Source organism: Pelobates fuscus, chromosome 5 (genome assembly GCF_036172605.1).
Source record: "Pelobates fuscus isolate aPelFus1 chromosome 5, aPelFus1.pri, whole genome shotgun sequence".
In the NCBI taxonomy this organism is placed as follows: Eukaryota; Metazoa; Chordata; class Amphibia; order Anura; family Pelobatidae; genus Pelobates; species Pelobates fuscus.
In genome coordinates, this window is record NC_086321.1 from 255,132,437 (window position 1) to 255,157,323 (window position 24,887).

A 24,887-nucleotide genomic window follows, 5' to 3' on the forward strand; every position below is an offset into this window, starting at 1 on the left:
CTCCCAGACACTGTTCAGAGAGGTGTACTGTTTTCCCTCCTTGTAAATCTCACATTTGATGATGGACCACAGGTTCTCAATGGGGTTCAGATCAGGTGAACAAGGAGGCTATGTCATTAGATTTTCTTCTTTTATACCCTTTCTTGCCAGCCATGCTGTGGAGTACTTGGACGCGTGTGATGGAGCATTGTCCTGCATGAAAATCATGTTTTTCTTGAAGGATGCAGACTTCTTCCTGTACCACTGCTTGAAGAAGGTGTCTTCCAGAAACTGGCAGTAGGACTGGGAGTTGAGCTTGACTCCATCCTCAACCCGAAAAGGCCTCACAAGCTCATCTTTCATGATACCAGCCCAAACCAGTACTCCACCTCCACCTTGCTGGCGTCTGAGTCGGACTGGAGCTCTCTGCCCTTTACCAATCCAGCCACGGGCCCATCCATCTGGCCCATCAAGACTCACTCTCATTTCATCAGTCCATAAAAACTTAGAAAAATCAGTCTTGAGATATTTCTTGGCCCAGTCTTGACGTTTCAGCTTGTGTGTCTTGTTCAGTGGTGGTCGTCTTTCAGCCTTTCTTACCTTGGCCATGTCCTTGTGCTTTTGGGCACTCCAGTGATGTTGCAGCTCTGAAATATGGCCAAACTGGTGGCAAGTGGCATCTTGGCAGCTGCACGCTTGACTTTTCTCAGTTCATGGGCAGCTATTTTGCGCCTTGGTTTCTCCACACGCTTCTTGCGACCCTGTTGACTATTTTGAATGAAACGCTTGATTGTTCGATGATCACGCTTCAGAAGCTTTGCAATTTTAAGAGTGCTGCATCCCTCTGCAAGATATCTCACTAATTTTGACTTTTCTGAGCCTGTCAAGTCCTTCTTTTGACCCATTTTGCCAAAGGAAAGGAAGTTGCCTAATAATTATGCACACCTGATATAGGGTGTTGATGTCATTAGACCACACCCCTTCTCATTACAGAGATGCACATCACCTAATATGCTTAATTGGTAGTAGGCTTTCGAGCCTATACAGCTTGGAGTAAGACAACATGCATAAAGAGGATGATGTGGTCAAAATACTCATTTGCCTAATAATTCTGCACTCCCTGTAAATATCTCTATAATACTTGCTTGGTTACTTGTTTGGTTATGTCATGTGCTTCTCCCTACTGATACTCAAATGTGTATATTATATACTGGTATACGATACATACGATACGCTATGCACAAACATATTTCAAAAGGGCCCTCTCTACTTTAGTTATGTCACTGAACTAGACCACTTCATTGAGATGAAGTGGCCTGGGTTACTCTAGAGGCCCTTTAACACACAAAAAGCATTTTGCAGATGTATCTGCCTGTTTCACTTGTGGCATATATTACATTACTAATACAATTGAATGACCAGTTTGTTCTGTGAAAATGTTTAAGAATAAGTAATCCTTCCATTGCTGGCCTGGCATACTGAACTGTGTTCCCCTGTGCAATACATACTTGACCCTCTAGCAAGGAACATTTTAAGAGCCTGTTCTGATCAATTGCCAAAATGATTGCACAAATCCATAATGATTGTCTTACTTCAGTCTTTGGCTGCTGGCTTTAATAAAAGCATTAACAAAAGACATTTGTTTTTCCCATATGCCCCTTCATTAAAAATGAGGTGATCAATTGTATACAACTAGTCTTGGAAGACTGTGGTTAGTACAGATGTAACTGTTTCAATATGTACTAGTCTATTTGGCCATTCAGTCAATGAAGAAGGCACTGGCAATAGGGTATTTCAAATACCTAAAGTATGATTGGTATGGCCAGAGGAAAAATACATGGCTTTCTGCCCACATATGCGGTTTCATTATTCTTTACAAAATTGAAAGTGGAGGAGAATAGCAGCAGATTACTTTATAAAGCATTTCCCGTCCAGCTACATGGAATCATTATTAGTCGATATTAATGATGTAATGGACACCATATTGAATACCCTGGGTTGTCTACTTTAAAAAATATCTACATGTGAGGTGTGATTCAGAGATTTATGACAGATAACAGTGTTACAATGTCACTACTGATAAATTTTAAAAGTATATATTTTAAAACAGCAATTTCCTACTTGTACTTATAGCCCTATAACTTGCAAAAAAAAAGTTAGGAACATGTTAACATTAGGTTATTCTAAAATCAGGACAAAATTTAGAAACTATTTAGCATGGGTGTTTTTTGGCGGTTGTTGATGCGTAACAGATTTTGGGGGTCAAAGTTCGAAAAAGTGTTTATTTTAAAAAATGTTTTATCATATTTTATAATTGTTTTTATAGTAAATTATATGATATAATGAAAATAACGGTATATTTAGAAAGACCATTTAAAAACAGTATAAAATATGTGTGGGTACAGTAAATAAGTAAGAGGAAAATTACAGCTAAACACAAACTCTGCAGAAATGTAAAAGCAGCCCTGGTCCTTAACGGTAAGAAAATTGAAAAACGGTCTGGTCACTAAGGGGTTAAAGTGGTACTAAACATTTCTCTTATTTAAATGTACATAGTGATTTGGGATAGTTTTGATTTGTTTAAAATAGCAACTTGCTTTAGCAATCATGCTTATGGAAGCACCAACTGTGTGGAGGTGGAGAAGTTCACAAACATGGTATGTATGGTGTACACAGCACCGAACGAAAAAAGGTGTTTGGCATACAGTCAAAGTAATTCTATGCAGGAATCTGAAGGTGAAGCCAACACATAGCAATATAACAGTAAGGGTATACAAGAACTTGAGGAGGTCCCTTAGCATCCTGGCCCAGAATGCTGAACTTGTGTAACTTGGCTTTCATTTCCACTAAAGTTACAGAATTATGCAGCAAAAGGGACAAATAGAATGTTCTTAACTCGTGGCCTGAAAAGTATTTGGTGGAAATAGTATAATCAGAAGAAGCTGGTTTAAATAAAGTGGACTCACCATACTGCTATCAATATAACCAGTTATAGCACTTCTTGAAAGGTTGTCAATAGGTGTTTTGCTAATCTGTAAATACTTTAATAAATGCTGTTGTTTTTTTTTTATACAACGAAAAAATAAATATATATATAAAATATATAGATAACAAATTTATATATCAATATAAAAAAAGCATACAAGGTGATTACCTAATCCTAATAAGAGGCAGCTGTTAACACTAAACTAGAGTTGGTAATAAGAGATTTCACCCGATTATTATTCATTCTCCAAAGAGCCACCAGTAACACTAAACCATGTGATGCAGCTCCTTGGAACATATAAAAGACTTACAGCTATACAGCTTCTCAAGGTCTTTATAAGCTCCTTAAAAGGTTTTAATTTTACAGTGATTTCCAAATGTTTTTTTTTCTTCTGATTTTAACAGAACCTATTTCTATTTCTTCCAGCAACATGTTTTAAATTACCTTAAACAATCCAAATAATATAACTGAGGGGAGGCAGCTCTGTCCAATTTGCCAATATTTTACAAATCTGAACTACTGTACCTAGTCATTTTATGGTTAAAAAACACAGAAAAATGTAACTGTATCACTTTATTCCTTATCACATAAGTCCTAAGGTTTCTACTGCAGTTAGTTTGGCATTGGATAGCTTATGACTTCAGCTCACTGGAGAGAAGAAAAAAAAAATCTGTCTACCTAATCATGAACATGTTTTTTATAATCACACATTTCTAAAAAAGTTTCAACACTTGTATACTCATTATTTATGTTACATAGGAAGCCATTTATTTTAGGTTCTAACCTAAAATCTACCTTAACAGATGGAAATCAAGAGTCTGAAACCACTCATATGATGCATTGAGAGATTAGTAAATACACATTTCAAGGACAATAAGAAATTTAATTTGGGTTTACAAAAACACGGTGCAGTAGCCTGAGATTACTAGTTATTTTTGCACACATTGGTGTATTATTCCTATTAGACATTACCAGTATCGATTTTATATTGATCGTGTAGTTTATTAGACATTAGACAAATCCAATTCTTCCACGCATAAAAACTGATGTGGTGCTGCCCCAAGTGCCCCTATGGATGGGCCTCCACTGCTAGGTGTAGTAGAGAGAGTAACATAACATAACTTAAAGATAGGTGACTCCATTTGTAAAATAAGGAATCTCCTGACTCTACTTTTTCTGTCTAGTATCATTAGTCACCACCTTCATGCATAGTCTGTGGAAGTAATCCCAGGAGTTAGTGTTGTAGTTGCTAAGACAGAAAACAAGGTATTGTTCCAGCACTCATCAGGTTATAATAGCCATTGATACGTGGGAAGATTTGTACAAGGTAGCTGATGTCAAATAGTTCTAAAATATATATCAAGAAGCAACACAATGAACTATATTGCACTCCCCAATATACACATCTTCACTACAACAGGTTCAACCACTGTTGATTTCAGTTTATTTGATCATGGATTTTTACATACCACAACATCTCATTTCACACATGTCTGATCACCATTTTATTTATAACAATACATACTCCTTTACAACCTACCCTTATATAACTTTTAGTAAATCATGTAAAAAAAATCTCCCTCATATTCATGCTCTTGTGTGTCATGCATGCGATGTCCACAACTGATTAATAAGAATATTACGCAGTGGTTCATTATCAAGACTGTGAGCATACTTTGTTTGCATACATCTACCTTACCTTCACAGAAAAATCTGCAGAAAGAGGTCCTGCTATCCTGAGGATTTCTTTGTCTGTGAATCTCTGAAAGTCCACTGTTGTATTATCCACCAGAAAGGAACCCGTTGTACTGAGACTGTGCTCCCCTTTTACACCTTGTAATGTTTTGGTTTCCAAATCTAAAATGAGCAAAATAATTACTTAAGTATATTAAAATGGTCACCATTTATTTACAAGTAAGCTCAATAATTATAAAACAGTTCTCTCAGTTCTTGAGCTGCTGCCTAATGGTTTTGTGTATGAATGAATTTAAAAGTATTTATGTAAGTAATGTCTCTTACTATCGAAGTAATTATATTAAGCTCATCTCCTCTATGTTATCCAAACATCATCCTTCTATAACAGCTCTTCCCTCCTCTCTCAACTTTCATCTACTCCATTTATATCATGCAAGCTCTGCCATAATTTCACTTGTCTTCTCAATAATCTTACTTTTCCTCCATCACCAAAATCCTTTACTTTTTACCACACATCTTCAAATTCAAGATAAAAATCTTTGAACTGGGTGTGACTCTCACAGACCAGGAATTGGGACAAAATATATGTCTTGACCCATAAATGCTCCATCAGTTCCAAGAACCAGTAAATGAGCTATAAAGTGCTGGCCAACGGGTATAGAATGCCTGACGTACTGCACCGGATGAACGCAGCAATACCTGAGGAATACTGACATTACGGCTCTCCCACAGGCACCATGCTTCATATCTAGTGGTTTTGCCCTGACATCTTCCCATACTGGACGCTGATACACGCCAAGGTCAGGGAAATCACAGACTCCGATATCCCTCTGTAACCTCTCCCAATGTTTTTGCACCATACCAGCATGCCACTAGACATACAAAAAATCCTTGACCAAGCACTTCCTTACCACTGCACAATAACTAATACAGACCCTCTGGAAGTGCCCGGGTGTGCCTACCCTTCGGCAGTGATTGGAGGAGATCTACGAAATGGGGCACCTCTGACAAATGTATCTCGACCTGGACACCCTGGTTGGATTTCCTCTCCCAGGAGGGTACAGGTGCCCAGATCCCACCATCCCCTCACCCCCCTGGTCCAGAGAAGCCTAGAACACAAACCTCAACCTGAACCAAACAAACGCCCCCCAACCTTTTTTTTTCTTTTTCTCTATCTTCTCCCCCCTTTTCCTCTTTCCCTCTCTTTCCAAGACTACTTCCTCTCTTCGACCCTCTTGCTACTCCTTCCCTAAACTCTCCAGTTCGAACACAGGCTATGTGCTCACAAATCACAGCATTTGACTGCCCATATGGAACTCATCTAGTTTGTCAACTTGTGCGTAGTTCAAACGAGTTAAGGGGCTTGCTACTGTCACGTTCACCTAATTTCTTAGTTGAAATACTTTTGTACTATTATGGCTGCTGTAGGCATTCTTACCTGTCATGTCAATAGCTTCTTTAAAAAAAGATTGTCGAAAAAACTAAATCTTTGAACTGGAAAAATTCTGTAAGTCAGCTTATGCGTCCATTTTAACTTTAGTAAATAAACCCTACTATTTCATCCCTCTGTTATCACTCTGCTGACACTCAACATATACAAGCATCATGCCAGGGCTATTTTTGTGCTTCTACTGGCATTTTTATGTGAGCTCAAAGCAAACTTCTCATATAAAAAGACTACTAGTAAAGTGCAGTGGTCCCTCCCAGGTGAATATCAGGATGCGGTTCTGGACAGAGGGGCTGCACTGTACTGGTACTCCAAAGCTTATGCATTTTTACATTGACATATGGCTTGCATATTTGGAAGAGGTGAGGATATGGTGGAGCCTTGTGGTCATTGAGTTTTGCTGTGTTTTAGAAAGCTGGCAATTGTCGATCTCAAACTGCCCATGCCCACTGCCTAATCTCTCAGAATTTTCCAAAAAATGGAAACAATATTTAGCGTCAATCAAAATAAACCAGAAACGTGTAGAAAAGCAGATGCTTTTTGCTTGTAATAATCTAATATTCCTTGTTATACAATAAGGACAAAAAAAGACTAATAGTGAAGTGAAGGAGCTAGTCTAGTAGTGTTGTATTAATGGAATTTGACTTCCTTGCTTGAATAAAATGTCACTATTTTGTGAAAACAATTACAAAAATAATGAGCAAATATAAAAATATATTATAGTATTTGCTCTGTCTAGTGTTCAGGAACAGTGCGCTCTAATATACAGCTATCTCCTGGACTGACTCAAGTGATTATAAAGTGCTAATCCCTACAGAATGTTTGACTCCTGAATGCCAAATGTGAATGAACACATCAGTGGAACAGCTGCCACTAACAGATATACAGTGCTATGATTTATTCACTATTCACAGGGAGTTTCACACATGTCTATGGCAGGGCAGAATACTAACAGTTTCCGTGTTCTTAGCCACGAAGTTGCATGCTCCCATTCCTAGAATGGGTGTTCAGTGCATGTCACTTGTCTGCTCATTAGGGACTTTTTGTTCCATTAGTAATAATGGAAAAAGATCCAGACAAAAAAACCAAACAATTTATAGATTGAAAAAGAATGTAATTATCCAGGGTTTTAATGATGTGCGAAATACTACATGACGGAGTTCCGTATGACATTCAACACTTCCCCCTGAGCATTAAAATGTATTTCTTAAAAAAAAAAAAAAAATGTTAAATTGGCTCATGATCTAGGCTCAATTCATGATTAGATTTTATCCAGGCTTTAATCTGGATACAGAGGGAAAATTCTGACCAGCCTGGCCCTCAATGAAAAAAATTGATGAGTGAGGGACAATTGGACAGTCTGGGTGTCTGTCCACTATAGGCCAAGTTGTTCCAACTTTGTGAGTCTAGGGGGAAATCTGCAAGTCGGCTCCTCACTAGGGGGAAAATAAGGTGCAAAGTCACAAGTTTCAACCGACAATTCCTGGCTCGATTACAGTAGGGTCAGACTTACAAGTTGGTTATTTACCACAAACCAGTTTAGAAGAACTTTGCAAAGTAGAGCCAAATAATTTGCTCAAGCTGAAAACACTTGATTTACTGACTTAGAAATGCATAGTGTAAACATTTTTTTCGAAGTATTAACCATTGACTAACTAGCTAACAAATAAACAGTATGTTGAAGAAACATGCCTACCTCCACATTCTCTACAAAGTGGTAGGCATCATTTGGTACTCCAGTTGTTGTGGACTACATTTCTTCTGATGCTTTGTCAGGATGATGGTTGTAAGAGCATTATGGGAGATGTAGTCTGGAGTGTCAAAAGGTTGACCGCCACTGCTCTACACCAGGCAGAGTGCTGAGGCACAGGAAATGTTTGGGTTAGCCCCCAACTACAGGATCCTGCTTCACCAGTAGGCTTTGAAGACAGAATTCTTTTGATGTAGATTGTATCTGACCTGCAGAGAGAGCAGGTCTGTGCAGAGCAGCACCAAACAAAGTGCTAAAGGTTTGATAAGTTCCTGCCATCCTTGGATATCCAGAACACCCACAGAGGGATTTGGATCACCCCTAAAAGATCCTGAGGCCATTGACACCAGAGCAAGGTTCAATTGGCTCTAATTTTGTGAGTGTTTTCATCTATTGCCTATTTTTATCTGTGAATAGCCATCTGCACTATTGTGTATACCCCTCTGTCTCCACAGAACTTCCATTGAGAAGAGAGGACTAGTATTGCTCCATCCATTGTGCTTGTTTTGTATGTATATTACAGTGTTGGTATAGGGGATCCTACACGGGTGTTTTAGAGCAATCCACTTTTGTCACTATTTAGCCATACCATTTATATTTGTTTTGATGTAGTTGCCTAAATCTATATACACAAAAACATAGTACAAAGTGATGCTGAGCATCCACTGAAATATAATGAAAGATGGTGCTCAGTCCTCTGGAACTAATAATGCCAATATTCCTTTTCTATTCCTTTTCCTATTTATAAATATTCTTTGGCATGGTACTTTATTTACTGGCCTTCCGCATACGTCAGTTATGGCACACTTCAACCAACTTTTTCCCTATACAGGTTACGTCACTAAACGGTATGCACTTATCATATCGATGGTTGCCCTGAGCACAAATATATATATACATACATATATAAATAAACACACACATGTATTCTTTTTTTCTCAATCAGTCCTTCTAGCTGCATCCTGAAAACTACTTTGAGAAGTCAAGAACATTACATAACAGTCAATAAGCAAGAACAAACTGATATATATCGGAACACTATAGAAAACAGATAATATATAATATTCACAAGGTATCTAATGACTGTTTAACATAGATATACATGTCACTCTTCGCCTTTTATATGTTTTAGCCACACCAATCCTTTAACCCCTTAAGGACCAAACTTCTGGAATAAAAGGGAATCATGACATGTCACACATGTCATGTGTCCTTAAGGGGTTAAATGGCTGCCCTTTGTAAAGAGAATCAGTTTTTTCTCTGTTATTGTCAAACCTAAACATACATCAGCAAACATACTTACGCAAATGATCAGGTCCTTTGAGTACCAACCGGACATGTCGGCTTCCGTATGGAATAACAACGACTGTGTCATCCACTGCAGGGAAACAAATTGATTGAATTTTATTAGCTTAGATCTTTAAATAGTGGTATTATTCAGTAAGTCTGAGAGTGCTTGAAAGCAATATTTTTCGCAGTGTGAAGTATTTTTCCAGTTTTTACATTACTCTACAAAGCATAATTAATAAAAATGTATATGGTCTCTTGTAAGGTTGAAGGTAGGCATGTTCTCTTGTTAATGGAACTTTACAAGTTTATCACAAGTTAGTTTCGTCTTTCTGCAGTGCTCAGAATATGTGACAGACCAGGGTTCTAGGATATTATTGCTTATGCACATTTGGTTCTGGTAACAATAAGAAGAAGAAGAAGAAAAACCTAGAAAATCACTGAAAGACAATGTCAAAACTTGAAAACTCAGCTGGATATAAGGTTCCTTGTTAGTCGAATTGGGACATATCCATTCCAAATAACAAAATGAGCTCTTAAAAAAATATCCTTTTTTTTTCTGCTTTCTTAGAAATAGGAAGGTTTAGAAAACTATAGAAATTGACTCAGTTTTCAGAATGCTGATAGGCTGGAAACAATTTATTACTTCCACCTGTCGCTTTCACCTCTTCAATATCAAGAAGACCCTAGCGCCTTACACATTCTCTCTTTCTTACCAGTCTAGATCAGCGTTTCACAATTGGTGTTCCGCTGAACCCTAGGACAAAATTGTGGTTCCACCATGAATTGCCACATTCAAGATGGCCGCAGCTCCCTGCTGTTCCCGGAAGGTCAGAATCAGCAGAGATGGCAAGACTGCCGTTATGCATGCCTGCCGTCATCCCGTCCTCCATCAGCCCACCCTTAATCAGCCTGCCCTCCATCGGCCATTTCATATCCACTCAGTGATAGAGAGTGGAAGCATTCAGGCAGACACTTAGCTCATAATATTGGCCACAGGAGAAAGGATTTCTTTTTACATTCTTTATTTTTGTCAGTGCAGTGTTATTCATACAAGCTGGTTTAAACATAACAGCAAGAATATGAGTGACAGAAAATTTTCCTCAAGCACAATGCTTACTTTGCAATAAAATATTGCCAAACAGTTCGTTAGCACCTGCTAAATTACGTCATCATTTTGAGCAAAACCATGCAGAGTACAAAGATAAAGACATTGCCTTTTTTAAGCGAAAGCTTCAGGAGTATCACTTACTCAACACTCTATCACCCCTTCTCTCTCCAGCAACTCAATGACTTAATCAAATTGTTATTGTCTCACATTGCATAAATTGTTAATCTGTGTAAAAACTCTCTGGATAAGGACACTGAAGGTTTTTAAATAAATAATATAAATTACAAGACAGGTGAGATAATAACATTTGGGATGAATATACTCTAGCAAATTAATCCCATCATATAGTTTTTTTTTTTTTTTTTTATTCTTTATTTTGGTAGTGCGCATTAATATTGAGTGATAGGTCCAGTTTCTTGCAGGGGCATCCTGCATGGCGCTCTGCTCGGTCCTTGCAGCCTGCTGTTGTCAGGGCGCGGGGTAATTCTGTCCCCCCTGTGTAGCCGTTGTCGGTATGGACGGTTGTTGGGGCAGATGGTACGGATTTTAATCCCTTGCTTTGCAGTGTCTGGGGGCTTCAGCCGCGGTATCGTTCGCCGGCACAGGGAGGGTGCTGATCCCTCTCTTCTCTCTTGCGCACATGGCTGCCGTCATTTTAGGTGCAGCGGTTTTGTCCACTGTGGCTCGAGCAGGCTTTTAGGGTGAGGACCGGGATCACCCCCCCGGTCCATAGGGGGGGGAACGGGGCCGGGTCCGCTCGGGTTCGCGCTCTGGGCTGGATGCTGGAGTGCAGGATAGTGGGGCAGCGGCCGTCCGCCCCACTCACCGCCGGAGAAGGCCTCGACTTGGGACACCAAAAGCCTCTCCGCCAGGGGACTGAAGCCCGGAGAGCCAGCCTCTCCCTGGTTCCAGCAGCCTTTCTGCTTCGGGCGCTGTTGCTGTTGGTCAGTTAGTCCAGTAAAGTACATGGTTTGTGTCCGCCATTAGTTATTTGGTGCAGGAGCTCCTCTTGTCTGCGATCGTCCAGCTCGGCGGTCCGGCCCCGCCCCCCCATCATATATTTTTACACCAGAAATCAGAAAAATAAATTTAAACAAAGTACTGTACTGGGTTAATAGAATGAGATAACTTTACCAGGATGCACAAAATCAATTTCACTATGACCTGCCAGTACAAAGAGTATCTACAGTTATCAAGTATGTTAACCCAGTACTTTACTGAGAAAAATCTAACCTTACTCTTGGATTCAGTTTCTATGCAAATGTCTGTTAACACTATATTAAGTGCGCAATGCATGGAGATATTTGGAGGTTGTGATTAAATGAAATTTATTTTTGTTTCTACATTGTTACACAGACAGGTTGATTTGTCAATTTTCACATCCAGAGTAATTAGAACTTGTAATATGCTCTGCTACCATTTCGCATTTCAAAAGAATCCATTAACATGCATTTGACATTTGGTGGTTGATGGCCTGTTTATGAATAATGATTGGACAGTGATCATACGCTGGAATGTTGTGGGACAGCTTATTGAAGGACTTTAGAAGGGAAACAAGTTGGTGACAGCCTTTCTAAAGCTTGTTAAATAGTATTTTTTAAATAAAATCATTTGTATTCTAAAGTTTAGGAATTTGGCACCCAAATCATGAGCGTTTTATTTAAAAATATATATATTTGTAATCATGTTTGTGGCATTTCAAATTTTAAGAAAAATGTAAAGGATCTTATTCAATCCAGTTATTCCTGCTAGGGAAGCTTTCATGAGGAACAATATCCACACTGGGCCAATCAGCATCATCTCAAAGAGATTAATTAGGGGAAACAACATGGTATCTATAAATATAACTTTAATGTGGTATTGTGAGGCAGTATGCATATTTATGTGTGTGTGAGGGTTTGTGTCTGTATGTGTTTGTATTTAAATTTCATTTTTCAAATCTCACAAAAACATATTTGCAAAATACATAGGATAAGTAAACAGAGTATGAAAAATTCTGGAACGTGACAGTTTAATGGTACAATACCACCTATTTAACCATTCTAACCTGCCAGTGTTAACAGTTAAAAAAATTAATGGCGGGGGCGGAGCCAAGCAACTGATCCGAGTGGCCGCACGAGTGACGAGCTCTGGGGTAAAACGCCCGATACCCGGTGAAAAAACTGTTAATTGAGCCGCAACACGGCAGCCAACTCACCCCTAATAACCATGGGCAGGAAATCCAAAAAGCTGAAGCCCGAAAAACCTAAACCGGGCTCCAGTATCGGCGATCTGTTCCGCCAAGCATACGGGGCGCATGGACCCAAGATGGCCGCTGACATGGGTGACTTCTGTGACTCTGAGGAGCTATCCCCAGATGAAGAGGGAGAGGGGCAAGTACTGCCACTACAACCCCCCCAGAAGTCTGCAACCAACGACTCCAGACCAGTGACAGCATCTATGTTGGAGAACATGTTGGGGGCCCTGCAGAAAACTATACAAGCGGATGTGGCCTTGCTCCGCACAGACATCACAGGCCTGGTATGCCGCATAGGCGCAGTGGAAACCACCACGGAGCACCTAACCCAAACAGTAGCCCAACTTCAACTAGAAGTGCAAGCACTTACCAAACGTCAGGCTGCCTCTGACCTCCGATCTGCTCAAGACTCAAGACGCCGCAATAATTTGAAAATCCGGGGAATCCCGGAGAGCATGCCCACATCTGAGCTCCCACACTTCCTCCGGAGGCTCATGACTCACCTATTGGAGCCCAAACAGGCAAGGAATATCACCCTAGACGGGCACTTCAGAATACCAAAGCCCAACAGAGCGCCAGAACAGGCGTTTTCGGAGTGGATTGGATAAGGCGCTGGTACACGCAGCCTTGAAGGGGACTACCCCACTCAACTTCGAAAATATTGCCCTCTCGTTCTTCGCGGATCTCACTGGAGAGACACTTTATTGGCGCAAAACACTGCAACCCCTCACGGTACTGCTCCGAAACCATAACATACAACTGGAGATCCCCACGTAACCTACGAGTGAAACAAGGAGAAGCATCATACTCCATCACAGACATCACTGAGGCACCAGCACTCCTCACCAAACTCTGCATACCAGGGGACTCACTATAACCACCTGGCACCCACACCACCAAGCTACCAACCCAACGCTGGAACTCGAATGCCATAACACCATTCTACCCAAAAGGGAAAGTGCCCACGGCAACCGCCGCAGCGACGATCTGAGGAGCAACCTTGATGTGGAGGGCCCTCCTCACCAAGATAAAATGGGCTGAAGTTAGCTAGACATGGCCCATCTAACTCCATAGCCCCCCTCCGCTGTACTGTGATTTTTCAGTTTCAAGCCCCCAAGCTGTGACCCACACCGTGGCGACAACCCCCCCCCCCTGCCTCGCCCACCATCGACCCACAAGACCAGCTGTAATCGAGGGCTGGAGGTGTAACATTAGCCCCAGCACATACCTGCCACCTGAGGAACACTCTTGAGGCCCTAGTATAAATAACCCCCCAACTAACAGGCAGGATAGCCATCGAGACAGGTACCCAAATTCACTATGTTAACAACAGTTTTTAAAGCATTTTCGTTAGACCTGCGAAACTTACACTTAAAATAGAGAGACACTTGAGCATGAACCCACTAAAAACAAAACTGTGCATGAGTACAATAAGCCAGAAAGTTACCCCATGAATTATGCATTTACTGTTTGACCTGTATATTGTGGCTCTGTGAGCCAAGTGAACCTTGTTGCATGCAACAAGAGAGAATTTAAAAAAATAAAAAAAATAAAAATAAAAAAAATAAATGGCACTTGGAGAAGTAAATAATTATAAAGAGAATTATCGTAGAGATGGTGTACACAACTTCGATATATAGTCTGTAGTAGAGCCTACTCGTTTTACACAAGTAAGAGTGTGGTTAAAACATACAACCTTTTTTTCCTTGCATAGCTGAAAACATATATTATTATGGTCGCGTAAGGAAACTGTAATTAAAAGCATCTTTCAAGAAAATAATCTGACACTGAAAGGTCAAAAAGAAAAAAAAAATCAGCAAGAACCAGCATTCTCACTTTTGCAGATTTAGAGTTTCTGCGTACATATATTTACAAGGCTCCCAAAAGGTTTCAGCAGGCTTCGTGCTCCTATCAAAACCAGGCTCTCTCTATTTTACACTTTCCCTGCTATTAGACTCCTGCATTTGTCTTAAATTAGGGAAATATAAAAATAGCAAGCTGTTCACAAGGTTTACATTAGACGATATATAAAAAAAAAAGAAGAACGCCATTCATTTCTTCCGGTGTTGGATGAAGCAGAGCTTGTGCAGCAAGAAATAAGAGCTTAAAAATGTTCCCCTGCCCATAAAAAGACTTAAGATGTTATATTTATTGCATAATTAATGATCTTATCTTTGGGATCCTTTCCCAAATCTGTAAATATTCCAAAACAAACAATCCCATTCATAAGCGTGCATAGCTTGTGTTAACTTTGATTTAGTTACTCATATGTTTGGCACTCTTTCCAAGTGGTCAGTCCGTTCTCTCAAACCTATTTGTACAGGCATGTGAAAGCTAGCATACTTTATTAATGGGGTGCAGAGGGTTTTCATTGTTTTCCTTAATATGGTTTTTCTGGTTAGGTAATTTAATATTAAAAATGAGAGAAGAAAAGTTGACCCCTACCATTGTGGTTACACAGGAAATACATAAACTGTTTTGGCCCTTGTACAATTTAGTGCCTAAACTTGAAAACTTTCTGATTATCTAAACTTAAAATCCAGAGTAGATTTAACTCTATCAGTAGCTGAAAAAGGCTGTTCTCCTATTTTATTCCTATCAGACTTATTGAACAAACCTAACCATCGCTATAAAATGTATTCAGCTTCTGATGCTCACTCTCTGATAATCTGCAAAAAAAAAATATATATATATATATATTTTCTATACAGCAAATTGCAGTTCATTTTATAATGATTTGGAAAAAATTCTCAAACTCAGATAAAATCACAGCACGAGAATTGCAGCCTAAATTTTGCTATTCATTTTACAATTTACTATAATTCAGAGATATATTCGGCTGACTCCAGATTGTGGCAACCAAAAATCTGAAAGGCAAAATTGAGGGTGAAAGAGCCAATTTGTAACTATATCTGAATTGGAGAATTTTTAAAGTTTACCTACTTCAGTATTTTAATTCACTACATGTCAGTGCTTTGCATATAAGCCCTTTAGGTTTTAAATCAGAATGTTCCAAAGAACCTGTGTTCTTGAGATAATTCTCTGGCCCAATGCACACTTTTAGCCTTTTCTGTGATAGAGAATCCAAACCTATACACAAGAAAAGGTCTTGGCTGGAAAGGCCAATAGGAATGGTGGAATGAGTCATTTCCCAGGATGCTGAGCTACTGTACGTTGCAAAAACAAACTTCTAAAACATTTACCACAACAGCCATTTTTCCAGTGTAACAGGAGATATATGTTTCAATCAGTGTTTATTTGAAAATGATTAACTGGAAGGACTTGCTAATGTATTCACATTTATACACACCCTTAGTATATTTTTGAGGTATTAAATTAGTTTACATTTCCATTCACAAGCGTGCCATCTGAATGTTTCTTACTTAGGAATTTCTTAACATCTTGAACCTCATAAAGGTAAATTGGATTTTTAAGCACTTAGATGAGTCCCACACCAGCCACTCTGTTTGAATTAACATGATGAATGATAAGCTGCCTAATATTTAAACAAACTTTCTTCAAGAGTCCATATCCCTTTCTGGTAAAAGCTTTTTTATTAATATGTTAGTGCAGGAGAAAAACATCCTACTGCTACACTGTTTACATCACAGAAAGAACTAATGTGTGACCAATTAAATCTGGACATGGTGAGCATTAGCGTGGCTTACTTATGTTGAAAAGGCACCAAACGATACAGGCACCTGCTAAAAGACAATAACAAAAAGGGCAGCAAACTTCCTAGTTATGGAAATACTGTTGGGTAAAGTTCCACATTACCTTGAAGGCTTGCTATTATTTATTACGAAGACATGATTATCATCTGATTTCTTTTTTTGTCCATGGTCAGAGGTGGAACTACCGCGGTCGCAGGGGTCGCAGCAGCGACCGGGCCCATTACACCAGGGGGCCCAGCTGCTCTGTAGACACCTGCTGACAGGACTGGCTCACCTTGCAAAACTGCAATTTAGTATAAAGTATTGCCAATTCGACAATATACTAAACCTACCTCAGTGATCGGCCACTGAGTAACATCACTAAGTGGCAGAGTGGGGTGCAGATGGATTATCCGGCTATTTTCACTATTTGCGTGTGCCACAGAAGCACATTTAGCACCCATGCCGGAATGCAATGACTTCCCCTTACCTCTTCCTGGGAGTTCTGGCAGTGCTGCCTCCTATCCTGCCTGCTGGGCCCCTCCCTCAGTTCCCAGGATGCCCACAGCACTCAGACTGCACAAGGGAGCTCAAAACAAGTCAAGCAGAGCTAAGGCCCCCAAAAAGCCCTGTTCCAGCCGGCAACATGGCACACAGGATCAAGGTGAGTGAAATATTCTACCTCACCTCTTCCTGCACACATATGAGGCTGTCTCTTCCTGGCTCTACTTCTCTCCGTGTGTCTCACTTCCTTTCTGTCTCTCTCTAGTTATCTAGCTGCCTCAGACTCTCCTTTCCTTGTGTCACTTTCTGTCTCTCTCTAGTTATCTAGCTGTCTCAGACTCTCCTTTCCTTGTGTCACTCTCTGTCTCTAGCATTCTAGTTGTCTCAGGCTCTCCTTTCATTTTGTCACTCTCTGTCGCTCTCTAGCTTTCTAGCTGTCTCAGCCGTCAGGCTCTCATTGCCTTGTGTCACTCTCTGTCTCTCTAGCAGTCTCAGGCTCTCCTTTCCTTGTGTCATTCTCTGTCTCTCTAGCTGTCTCAGGCTCTCCTTTCCTTGTGTCACTCTCTGTCTCTCTCTTGCTTTCTAGCTGTCTCAGGCTCTCCTTTCCTTGTGTCACTCTTTGTCTCTCTCTTGCTTTCTAGCTGTCTCGGGCTCTTCTTTCCTTGTGTCACTCTCTGTCTCTCTCTAGCATTTTAGCTGTCTCAGGCTCTCCTTTCCTTGTGTCACTCTCTGTCTCTCTATTGCTTTCTAGCTGTCTCAGTCTCTCCTTTCCTTGTGTCACTCTCTGTCTCTTGCTTTCTAGCTGTCTCAGTCTCTCCTTTCCTTGTGTCACTCTCTGTCTCTCTCTTGCTTTTTAGCTGTCTCAGGCTCTCCTTGCCTGGTGTCACTCTCTGTCTCTCCCGCCTTTCTGTCTCTCTATTTCTTTACATGTGTCTGTCTCTGGGTCTATTTCTCTCTGTGCCTCTCTCCCTCACACTCTCTCTCTCTGGCACTCTCTATTTCTTTGTCTTCTTCTCAAACAGCCACAATGACAATCACACTCAGCCAGCCCTCACACACCCACACAATCGCACTCATCCAACTACACACATACATGCAACACTCAGTCAGCAACAGTACAATCACACAAAGAAACCACACACATCTCAGCCATGTGTATTGCTTAGTGGGGAGTGAGGAGGTGCAAGAATGTGCACAAGTTGGATTGAAAAGGGGGCCCTACTTTAATTCTTGCACAGGGGCCCGGCGGTACCTAGTTATGCCCTTGTTCATGGTGATATAGCTTATTAACAGGTTATTTTTTTCTAACTTGAAGAAAGGGGCAGGAAAAAACAAGGTATAGTAAGGATGGATTCCTAATTTATGGGCATGGCATCTGGTGATATTGAAAAGGCAGGAAATATGGAGAAAAGGGTCATGTAGAGAAATATAATATGCCAAGCATTAAGACAGACATATGGGGTAGGGAGTATAGCGAGAGGCATAAAGAGTACAGGCATAGATAAAGATTTTAAAAAGCAAGTCTCCACCATGTCAGACTGGCCATCAGGCAAACCGAGCAAATGCCTGGTGGGCCTTGATGGCCAAGGCCAACAGACAAGGGAATTCAAAGATCTTCCATACCAGTCCTTTGCATGTTAAAACCATGGTGATACTCTAGCCTGCACCTCCGCTAGGTTACCATTACAATGCTCCAATATCACACAGTGCCAGAGCTAGCAGGAGGCATGCATTTAGTCAGTGTTCAGCGGAGATGCACACTAAACTCTCCCACTGGCCCACAAGAGTTATGTATGGGGGACAGACAATATTGTAAATTTTAAGAAACCAATTTAGTTATTTCTCCTGCCCCTGTCAGGCACACACTTTTTAAAACCATAATTTTGTCCCCACACAATACAACCTCTGTAATGCCCCACACACATTCATCTTCTATACACACATAGACACTTGATCCCCTACACATAGACAAACTACAGTACACACACACACTATCGTTCCTATATAGAGACAATACATCATTCATAAACCTGTCATAAATCCTTCATAAAACACACAATATTACATATCCCACTTATGGAGACACAAGAGACATGTCACCAAAAAACAAAGTGTATTATTTAATTCACTTGCTTTGTGCAAAACAAACACTGGGCCATTTCTCATGCTAGAGTTCTTCATCTGTGCATAGGCTTCCCTGGAAGAGCATTGACATAAGACTTTCCCTTTATAGGGGTGGGGGGTTGTGGAAAGGGGAGGGGGGAGTTCTTCTTCATTGGTGATGACACAACATGCCTACTTTCTGGCTCTTGCCCATCCCACTGGCTCATTCAGATGTTTAATGCCTAGACAAAATTTCTGTCCCAGACTGACCCTGAACTCAAAGGTAGGACAAGGAGAGAAAATTAAAAAAAAAAATTAAGAGGGTTGAGTGTGGCTACAGATAAGCATATGAACGGGTGGGTGAATGTGACTTGGTTGGTAGATATGTGTAAATCAGTGGCTGGGATGAATGTGGTGAAGGTAGGTGGCTGCATGTGACTTTATGTAGGTATATGATGGGGTGTGTGGCTGGATGAATGTGACTGGGTGAGGGCATGTAATAGATTGGGAGTATGTGACAGAAGGTATTGTGGGTGAATGTAATTAAATGTGAGCTGGTGAGAGATACATGTTGATTTCATGTTACAGCCATGCATACTGTTAAAGGTTTACTATAGGGTCAGGAACACAAACATATATTCCTGACCCTATAGTGTTAAAATCACCATCTAGCCCCCACCATCTAGCATGCCTCCATAAATATAGCAAAATCTTACTGTATTCAAGCCTGAAGCTGTAGCTCTGCATGCTGTTAGACTCAGAAAAACAAGCAGTCTGCTGACATCATTAGAAGTGGTGGCCTGATCCAATCACAGTGCTTCCCCATAGGATTGGCTGAGACTGACTAAGAGGCAGATCAGGGGCAGAGCCAGCATGATTCAAACACAATCCTGGCCAATCAGCATCTCCTCATAGAGATTAATTGAATCAATGAATATCTATGAGGAAAGTTCAGTGTCTGCAAGCAGAGGGAGGAGACACTGAATGTTTGGATGCATTTTAGGCAGCCATGACCCAGGAAGGATCTCTAACAGCTATCTGAGGAGTGGCCAATGAAGTTATCACTAGGCTGTAATGTAAACACTGTATTTCCTCTGAAAATACAGTGTTTACAGCAAAAAGCCTGAAGGTAATGATTCAACTCACCAGAACAAATTCAATATGCTGTAGTTGTTCTGGTGACTATAGTGTCCCTTTAACAAATTAGTAGTATGGGCAGCTACAAAAACAATCACTGCAATTAGAGAGTTAACCTGCTTTCAGAGGTGAGGGGACTTTGCATACCTGTTAGTTCACCCCTGACATTGAATTTGAATAAGCTTCTTGCAGTGGCTACCGGTTACCCTAAGCAAGTTTGATATCATGCATTACCATCTGACATGGTAGTGAGAAGTAAATTATGCTAGACCAGTTCATGACAAGAAACTCAGTTTTGGCCAAACCATTAAAAAAAATAGTAATACAGAAAGGACCAATTTCGGGTCTTTTGGTCATGTGGCAGTTCGGCTTGTAAGATTTTCAATTAAAAAAAAACAATTTGAGAAATGAACCAGATGAATCAAAATGGCATGAAAATGGGTCAGTGTACTGTAAAATATATAAATAATATAAATATTATGTATATATTTAGAAGTACACTGATAGGAGCATTTTCCTGCCATTTGATTTATACATCAAGTGACAAAAAGTAACCAGGAGGATCAGTTAAAAAAATGATATTTATATATAACATAGGTTACAGTTGCCTCCAGGCTAGCTGGAAGTTCGACCGCTTGGATATCCTGGTTCCTGAACTTGGAGAGAGAGAGAGAGACGCTCCGATCAGCATACAATGGTATTCCTGGAAGTGTAGAACATCCCACTAGCTATAGCAAAGCTAGGATACACTGTTCCCTACAACACGAGTCGAGGCTGCGAGTTGAGGGTAAAACTAACTGTTTAAATGGCACTCATGCATGGCAATTTATATAAGTTATCAAGCCAGAGGACAATGCAAAGTCCCAACCAATAAGGATAAAGTGCATCTTTTGAAAACACTCCCCCCTTCCTTGGAGATAATTGGTCCCAACGGTTATACTAACCTAATTATCACCAAGTACATGAAAATACAACGTTTTATTCTCCACATAAAAATACATAACTTTTATATTTTAATAATAAAATAGCCCATTCGACCATTCTTTGGCTAGCTCAGATCTCAGCGCACAAAATATACGAATGGCACTCAGATCTCACGAATGGCACTCAGATCTCACGAATGGCGTGTAAGAGTCACGAAAGTAAAGTCTGTTCGTATGATTTTTGTACGAATGGATAGGATAACGGCACCTCAGCAGGATTCGTATAAATCAGTAGCCGATTATAGTTCCAGGAGTCTTATACCTAGGTCCCGCTGAGCATTCGACGACACAAAGATGGCCGCCGCCTCGTGTTCGGCATAAGAACGGTGACCACCTTCGGATAAGTACTTAGAGTGCGGTTAACCGCAGAAACCACAGCTTAGTTGGCAACACACGCCAGTATCTAGGTGGTCGTCAGACAGTTCTTTCGTGAGGTGGTTCGGTACTCCATTCGGTTCATTGTATACGAATGGTGACCACCCTGATGACAGCCAATTAGGCTGCAGTTAACCACAAACCGCAGCTCCCGGGAGGTTAATTATCGGCACACTCCTGGGTGTTACGCTACTAGGGGTGATTTGGGTTGGAACTCAACTGCAGCTTGTAAACTCCCTAATTACAATAGTAAAGAAATGGAGAATCCTTAAGTATCAATACTGTAGCTTTAAGAAAAGAGAGAATCACTGGTAACTTGATTCAACCGAAGTTTTAATAAGAGTTAAACTTAAATGAATTGCATTCAGGCAATAATCCAATAATAAGAATTGCAAGTAATTCAACAACACAAAGTTCAGTATTTAGTATTTCTTCAGAGATGCAAAATAACTTTAGTTCATAGAGATGCATTAAGTAACATTAGTTCATGAGAATAATCTTCAATAGGAACAATAATCAATTAGCTGAGAATAGTTGCAAAACAAGAACAGTTCATAGTGAATAAGCATGATGGGAGTTGTCCTTCATGAGATTAGTAACTTGTAGCAATGAATATATTTGCAGAGCAAGAAACAGTTCATAGTGAATAAGCATGATGGGAATTGTCCTTCATGAGATTAGTAACTTGTAGCAATGGAAGTATTTGCAATGCAAGAAACAGTTCATAGAATAAATGATTTTGTAATCAATTAGCTGAAAGATATACTTAAGGTTTATATGGGTAGTCCTCCAATAGTCCAGACATATTGTCCACTTGTAAAGTAGCAAAGTTTCCTTTCTCCAGTAATCCTTTATGGCTTGCAGCAATCCTTGCATTTGCTCAAAGGCTGGAAGGGTTTGTCTGGTCCAAGTTTCCCAGTAGCTGAGCCTATGGAGCTCCACAGAGGCAACTCACACGTTAGCTCAAACAATCAATCACCAAGCCCCCTCCCTCTGGCCCAGTCTCCCTAAATACTGTCAGAGCTGTGTCAGAGGGGGGTGGAGTCAGGCTCCTCACTGCTGAGAACTTAACCCCGAAGTCTTACTCCATGACACTGGGGTAGGGTGGTCCGCTGTTCGTCGGTTCTTTCGGTGGTTTAGAGGTCAATGGGGTTAACTAGCAGCACACGCCAAGGGCCGGGTGGTCGGTCATTCGTATATACGAATGACTTGTAGAATGGGTTTGCATAAACCAAAGTATCAAAGTGAAACAAAAGTAGCTGAATGTATCCGACAGAGGTGATCTCTGTAACAACATATTTATTAAATATATTTTTTTTTCTGCTCCTCCTTTTTCCCTTTATTGCTCACTACTCACTTGATCTGTGAATAAAATTAACATTTAGTGCCTGTATCCTAGCCATCAATCAGCTTTTTTCCCTATTAATCATGTATTTTTGAGTGACACAGGCAAAATTCATAATCATGAATCCAAATGAACATGCCCCATCCACTGTGCAATTAATTCGGTTTGTGATTCAGCTCAATTTTGGCACGGAGTTCGGGAAATCAAATGATCACCTGATCAGCCCAAATTTGGACAAATTGTAGTTCATAACAACACAAAAAGTTGAGATGCTGCTTGTTCACTGTCTAAGCTACAGTTCAAAGATGTGAAGGAAGAGGAGGAGAGGACCTGAGCAGTGGGTCAGCCTGGTAAAGCTGGGTCTGCTGGCTCTGTGCATATGTGCGTAGTGGCTCATTGCAGATACATTCGAACAGAAATGTTTAACCCATTTTAATTGGATTTTTTTGTATACCTTTTCACTTTTTGAGAAACCATCCGTTCAACAACAAATTGGCCAGATGCTACATTTTGTTAGTTAAAACTAATGTTGTCCTATAATTAAATCTCTTCCCTTCCAAACGCATTTGATGTTGATAAAATATGTCCTTAACCCAACAGAATATTTTACTTTCAAGACCTAAACAGCTCTTTCCAAAACAAAACAAATCAAAGGGAGATTTAATATGTATTACCTTCATTAACACACCAATTAACCTCACTGTCACTTTCACAGATCTCACTCTTTACTGTTACATTCCATCTGGACCATGATTTCCTATTCCTGGTATACATCTTTTGATACTTAAGACATGAGTTTGCCCAAAACCTCTGTTTATGAATCCAGTTCTACATTACATCTGATTTCAGCCTCTACGGATAATTATTTCATGCACCACATTATGTGTAAGTTATTATTTTACTAAAATAAACTCAATAAAATGGTTTGCAAATTGTTTGCAAACTCAGCAGAACTTGTGTGTTCACATCAAACCATTTCTAGTGGGAATACAAACAGATGTGGAAGTCCATCAGCGGGGCGAGTTGGAATGCTTTCGAGGAAGCATACTTGTGGCTAAACACACCTTAGATGGCAACGGTTTCCCTCGGTCACACATCAGCATAAATAAACTACACTAAAGGAGAATTACAGCCAGATGGATATGCAAGGGAAAATAGCTTAACAACCTAAAATGAGTGACTTAGTAATAGACAAAGTACTAAGTCTATTTAGTTTTCATAGTAAAATGTCCTTGAGGTGGCACAACGTATGTTTATTAGTATTGCACAAGATTCCATCCCCAAGCATTTAGACTCTGCTATGGCAAGTAAAAGTGGACATATGAGATTTGCAGGTTACAAACCTTCACACTGGTTTATAAAACCATTTGTGCACCACTGAGTGCTCTAGCACGTCTTCAAGGTTACACTTTGTTTACAGTCATTTGGAAACCTGGCCAATACGGGTTATGTAGGCAAAAAGTTTGCATAAAAGTCACATAATCACTTCTGCTTTTAGAAGCGGTCATGTTGTAATAAATCTGTTTGTGGAATGTTTGAAATGCTGCCTGTACAAATACACTGCCTGGCAAAAAAAAAGTAGCCACCAAAAAAAAAGGTCACACACTCTAAAATTTTGTTGGACCGCTTTTAGCTTTGATTACAACATGCATTCACTGTGGCATTGTTTCGATAAGCTTCTGCAATGTCATAAGATTTATTTCTGTCCAGTGTTGCATTAATTTTCCACGAAGATCTTGTATTGATGACAGGATAGTCTGACCACTGCGTAAAGCCTTCTTCAGCACATCCCAAAGATTCTCAATGGGGTTAAATTCTGGACTCTGTGGTGGCCAATCCATGTGTGAAAATGATGTCTCATGCTCTCTGACCCACTCTTTCACAATTTAAGCCCGATGAGTCCTGGCATTGTCATCTTGGAATATGCCCGTGCCATCAGGGAAGAAAAAAAATCAATTGATGGAATAACCTGGTCATTCAGTATATTCAGGTAGTCAGCTCATTCATTGGGTACATAATGCTGCTGAACCTAGACCTGACCAACTGCAGAAACCCCAGATCATAGAACTGCCCCCACAGGCTTGTACTGTAGGCACTAGGCATGATGGGTGCATCACTTCATCTGCCTCTCTTCTTTGAAGATGATGGTTCCCCACTATCCTTCCAATTTTTAATAATGCGTTGGACAGTTCTTAACCCAATTTTAGTAGGTTCTGCAATCTCCTTAGATATTTTCTCTGCTTGATGCATGCCAATGATTTGACCCTTCTCAAACAGACTAACACCTTTTCCATGA

At 40.2% G+C, this 24,887-nt stretch overlaps 1 protein-coding gene across 2 annotated transcripts in view; it reads right to left on the bottom strand.

Annotated features, from left to right (window-relative positions):
- ADAMTSL1 (ADAMTS like 1) overlaps positions 1 to 24,887 on the bottom strand; it is a 918,974-nt gene that overhangs the window by 183,197 nt on the left and 710,890 nt on the right. For both annotated transcript variants that reach the window (XM_063455242.1, XM_063455243.1), the window contains 2 exons: positions 9,161 to 9,235; positions 4,665 to 4,822 (listed from right to left, as the gene is read on the bottom strand). In XM_063455242.1, the coding sequence (XP_063311312.1) occupies positions 4,665 to 4,822; positions 9,161 to 9,235 (233 nt within the window). The remainder of the gene's footprint in view (positions 1 to 4,664; positions 4,823 to 9,160; positions 9,236 to 24,887) is intronic.